Source organism: Spea bombifrons, chromosome 5, assembly GCF_027358695.1.
Source record: "Spea bombifrons isolate aSpeBom1 chromosome 5, aSpeBom1.2.pri, whole genome shotgun sequence".
Classification (NCBI taxonomy): domain Eukaryota; kingdom Metazoa; phylum Chordata; class Amphibia; order Anura; family Pelobatidae; genus Spea; species Spea bombifrons.
Genome location: NC_071091.1, coordinates 57854069 through 57859423, shown reverse-complemented (window position 1 = coordinate 57859423; position 5355 = coordinate 57854069). Strand labels below are relative to the sequence as shown.

Below are 5355 nucleotides of genomic sequence, written 5' to 3'. Positions count from 1 at the left end.
GTCTATGTCAAAAACATTACAAAGAGAATAGTCTGTAGCTTAGACACAGCTTTGGGGTGAGAGCAATGATCCCCCCCGACTCACAGCTTCTGGTTAAGTCCAGCCTGGCTGCTGGGCTGAAAGTCACTGACTATGATCCCCAGCTGACGGATGTTCTCTACAAACTTCTCCAGGTGTTCTTCCAGGTTATCAAACTTTTCCGCCATCTCTAAACGATCGATATACTACACGATAACGCTGCCTTTTTCTAGCTTTCTGCTACTCTGCGTCTCTATTCCTCATACTCGCTTCCTAGACCGTCACCCAGTAACCGGCATCTCCGTCGCAATCGCTCACAGACGTATACACGTTTCACTTCCGGGTTAGCTCTCTTCCCCCCTCCCTCTTCCTGCCCTGTATTCCTCCTCCCCCTCTCGTCCTCCGATAATTCGAGTGAGGGGGAGGGCGGGTGACTGTGGAACGCATGTGTGGGAGGGAGCAGCACTGCAGTAAATCCTCTGCTCGCTTTGCCTGTAGTACTATGCACCATATTATTACAATCAAAATCATTGGGGGGCGTTGCAAGATGACTGCGTCACTGTAAAAAAATACAATGATTCATAATTACAATGATTCCGGGGAGGTCACACGAGGTTATCTGTTCCAAGATGCTCTTTACAATACATAGACACAATATACAAATTTAGACAAAACTCACTATGATTTGTCTATATTGTTCATTGTTTTTAAGCTAATTCACATAGTTGCCAATCCGAGTGTCTGTTAATAGGAGGGACAGTTCCTTTTTGGGACCTCAAATAGGAGGGACTTGTTCCTCCTCTGAAACCCCATTTTTCTAGGGGCTCAAAATATATGGTGTATCACAGTGTTCAACAACCACCAAGCATATCAAGAGCAGAGAGTGATTACTGATTTGTGTAAATATAATGCTCTTTTAAATGTCTTCATTTTATTAATCTCCGTAGGTCATAAAGTGAACCAAAAAAAAAAAATCTACACAAAGCCGTGCCCCAAAATGTCTTGGTATACTGAAGGTGGTACAGCATATTTCCCATCAATATATACTGAGCCTGACACTACCACAATTCTCATCACCACAACCACAATAGTATAACTCCTATCATTACATAGTAATCCGGACACTGAGGGTGGTACAGTGTATCTCTTATCATTATATATCGAGACAGACGCAGATGGTGGTACAGCATAACCCAATGGTGGGGTTGGATTCAGGCAAAATCCCATCTCAGGATACATTAAAAATTCTAGACCATCAGCCATCAAAGCAATTAAGCTACTTGCCATTTATGTGTTCCACATACACTTAAATATCTGGGGAGTAACCTAGACACCTAACCAACTATCACTTTGAGCTGTCATAATTTTGTTAGATGGGTATTAATGCAACCTTTTAGGTTTGTTAAACTGGTTCCTTGCCTTTGACAAAGCAGATTATTTATGTTTATATGAATCAATTGTAAATCACTGATGGATGTCACTCCATAATGGAATGGGCTTGAAATACTGTCTGATTTCCATATTTTAAAACAGAAGCGACAAAGAGGCAATAGGAAGACTGAAATATTTAATCAACTTTAATTAAAGTTAGAGGTCTTGTAATGTTTGCAAATTAGCTTCCTCATTTCATTTAATAATATATAGATAACCAATGGCAATGTCATTTTAAAATTCTTCATGTGCTAATTAAATAAACTGGGACTTCAACGCATGTTTAAGCAACCAGTGGGTAGGGCTTTATTCATTAAACAGTAAGTTGAAGTGAAAATAAGATTTGTCTATGTTTTACTTATATACCTATGCATTATTCAGGGCTGGACCCAGCATACTTTCCCAGCAAGTTTTGCAAAATGATCTTAATGTTAAAGGAACAGCCATGCCATTTTTAATGTCCTACATATTGAGGTCCCCCTTATTTTTCCCATTGTTGGAGTGTGAGACGCTGCAGAGCCCATTGATTGGACTCAGTATATAGTGATGAGAGTTATTCTGTGTCACTGTTTGTGTGTGTGTGGGGGGGGATACCAAATATAGGATCAACCCATGTTCTGATGTAGACATTTAAAAGAAGAGGCTCCCAGAAAATGTGCTGGTGATCAGCCCCTGCATGGTGGCAGCTGATTTTTTTGTTAAGTCACCTTGACAGGATGCAGGAGGAACGGTCTATCAGTAGGTAGATTCAGTACCAACAAAAAGGCTGGATGCCTTTCTGGGATCACAAACATTCAAGATCATAGGAATTTATCTTCAGCTTCTTATGACTTATTTAGGGATCTAGTCCCATACTCCCGACTGTCAGAGAGAATTCCCCGCACTGGTGCGGGGAATTCTGATCTCTGACAGCCGGGGAAGGTCTGCGCGATGGACGCAGACAACCCCCGCTGCTAGCCACACCTCCTTCCGGCTGCAGCGTAAGTTGTCTACGCAAATCGCATAGACATCTACACGCTGCCCCGGCTACACACCGGGGACTCAGAAGCACCGGTAAGTGGGGCGGGAGGGGCAAGACAGGAGGATCCAGGTCCCCTGCAGCTGCGGGGGATCTGGATCTTAGTCGTCTCATAGTCAGACCTATTTGAGGTCTGATTATAAGACGACCCCGATTATAAGACGAGGGGTATTTTTCAGAGCATTTGCTCTGAAAAAACCTCGTCTTATAATCGAGCAAATACGGTATACCTGTAGGGAACCCTAGGAAGAGTTCCAAAAAATATAGGTGGAGACCGTAAGGCAGGTAGTAGACAGAAGAACAGGAGCCAGGTCTGGTACACGTAGGGTCAATCTCATAGAAAGCCGGGTCTGGTACACGAAGGGTCACTCTCATAGAAAGCCGGGTCTGGTACACGAAGGGTCAATCTCATAGAAAGCCGGGTCTGGTACACGAAGGGTCAATCTCAACGTAAGGAGCAAGCAAAAAAGGACTGCACAGCACAATAACTGAGCACTGAATGAGTCTCAGTGCTCAGTTTTTGAATTGCCCGCTAGTGAACGCCACGCCTACTTGCGTGACGTCACTTGAGCGTGTTCCCCGCCGTACGTGTCGGGGAACGCATAAAGTTTTGTTAAAGGACGCGCGTGCGCGTCTAGTAGACGGCGTGCCGCGAATTGAGGAGGAGGCGCCGGACGCGACGCGGGACCTGCATCACCCGGTAGGTGATGTACCCCGAGACCCTTACAATACCCTAATCGACCATACGTCATAAGGGAGTTCTTAAGCCAAAAAAAGAAAAAGAAACGTTGAGAAATAAACCAGAGGAGACAAATAGCCATCATCAATAATAAATATATATATTACACATAAATGCAAACGGGTGGGAATACAAACAAAATTTTTTGTCGAAGAAAACATATAGGGCGGGAATAATGCTCGCCTCCGTGTCTTTATAAATCATGACTTTACGTCATAATTTAGTAAAATCTGGCAATTTATAAAGACACGGAGGCTCCCATTATGCTAGTTTAAAGTTTAGTTTAGTAGAAGAAAAATGTGTCAAAGGTTTGAAATAACATTCTCTAAACATAGACTCCCTGGACCAATCTGCAACCTACATCCCAGAGATGTAACTTTAGATGCCATGGCCCCTCTAGTAGAATGGGGACCAAAAATAGAAGTGTCAATACCCGCAGACCCCAACAACCACTTAACCCAACGAGACAAAGTTGCAGTTGTCACTGGTGAATGAGGGCTGCAAAAAGACAAGAACAGATCAAGACGTGAGACATCCCTGAAAGGAGCTGTCCGTGCCTCATATGCTTTGAGACATGCCACCGGACATAATTGAAGCTGGTGTAGAAAAGAAGGGTAAAAAACCGAAGTAATAGACGTTTACCAATACACGCTTACATGATATAAGGCAAAACAGCATGACCAACTTGGCAGATAACTGCTGAAGAGACAAAAGGGCATTATCAGGCCATGCAACCAAAAATTGAAGGACAATATTAACATCCCATAAGCCCGAGTATCGAGGCCAAGGAGGGTAAGACAACTTCAAATGGGCCCCAAAGATCCGAGATACTGATTGGAGTAAGCGCTATTCGCCGCAATCCCTGAGAGGAAGAGAATTCCAATCGGCGATATAGTTGTTCATACCCGGGATATGCTCCGCTTGAACTGCTATGCTGTGGGCCAAAACTACCAAAACTCTGTGGCCAGACCTGAAAGTTCTTGTGACCTCATGCCCCCAGATGATTTATATGTCTGACCGCCGACACATCCAGACGTAGGAGCACAGAGCAGCTTAATGAATCCCTCAAGATACTTCGAATGACAAAGGAGCCTACCAGAAGTTCCAGGCAATTTATGTGAAGTTGTTTTTGCCTTCAACGACCACTTGCCCCCCGTTCCAAACATCTATGTGGTTCAGCCACCAGGAGAGCACCTCCTTTGCTTCGCAATCGATCGGAATCACCTCGTCGTAGGACAGGCCTTGAAAAAAGGAACGATTCTTCAGACGTTGCAAGGCACGATAATGCAGAGCTCCTGGAAAGATGGCCTGTATGGATGCCGATAACTGTCCTATTATCCGTGCCAAGTTCCAGATGGAAATAGCAGGGTCCATAAGAGAACCCCCGTCAAGTTGATGACAGGAGGGACCAGTCTGATCCCCACTCCCAGGTGCCCGATCCTGATAATCGGAAAATTCAGCCTGGTCTGAATCAAACGACCTCCTCAGATGTCGACTCAGAGTCGGACGAATCAGAAAAGGATTTAGCCTTTTTCCATTTACGCATCAATTTTGCCCGATGGTGGGCTCTTTTACGTGGTGCAACCACATCCTCTGTGTGCAGGGCGTACCTTGTCCGTCTTAGACTTGGAGGGTATATGTGTGGCATGATGGGATTTAGAGGATGCCTTACGTCTAGATGGAACCTCAATAGTACCTGGCGTATGTAAAACAGGGTTAGATAGCATGGGAGGAAGCTGTGCAGCTTTAATGGCGGAGGAAATAGATTGTGAAATATTAGAGGACATAATCCCCATAGCTGATTGTAGTGCCTGAGTAACTGATTTAGTCATAGTGGCATCAAGAAGAGTATGGAACTCCTCAGAAGTAATCATGTCCCCTGGGGAATGATGCCCATGGGGGGCCAGCATGGGCTATAGTGGGCCCTGACTGTTGTGCGGAGGAGGGGTAGGCTTTTTGGCGGGAATTTCGGGGGTGGAGTTGGGGGAAGATTATATAAGTGGCTGCTTTCCCGGGTTTAGGAACCATTCTTGTGGTTAGCTTACCTGGTTGCGTGTCCTACCCTCCCTCCCTTTTTTCTTTTGTTTGTTGGTTTGTGTCATTTGTCACAGTCTGTGGGGCGGCAGCTTGCCACGTATCCAGGGGGTTA

General features: G+C 44.9%; 1 protein-coding gene across 1 annotated transcript in view; it reads right to left on the bottom strand.

The window, feature by feature from the left end:
• MED10 (mediator complex subunit 10) overlaps positions 1-371 on the bottom strand; it is a 5882-nt gene extending 5511 nt beyond the window's left edge. Inside the window, exon 1 of the mRNA XM_053466237.1 lies at positions 85-371. Coding sequence (XP_053322212.1) covers positions 85-206 — 122 coding nt within the window. The 5' untranslated portion in view covers positions 207-371. The remainder of the gene's footprint in view (positions 1-84) is intronic.
• Positions 372-5355: the final 4984 nt, after the last annotated feature.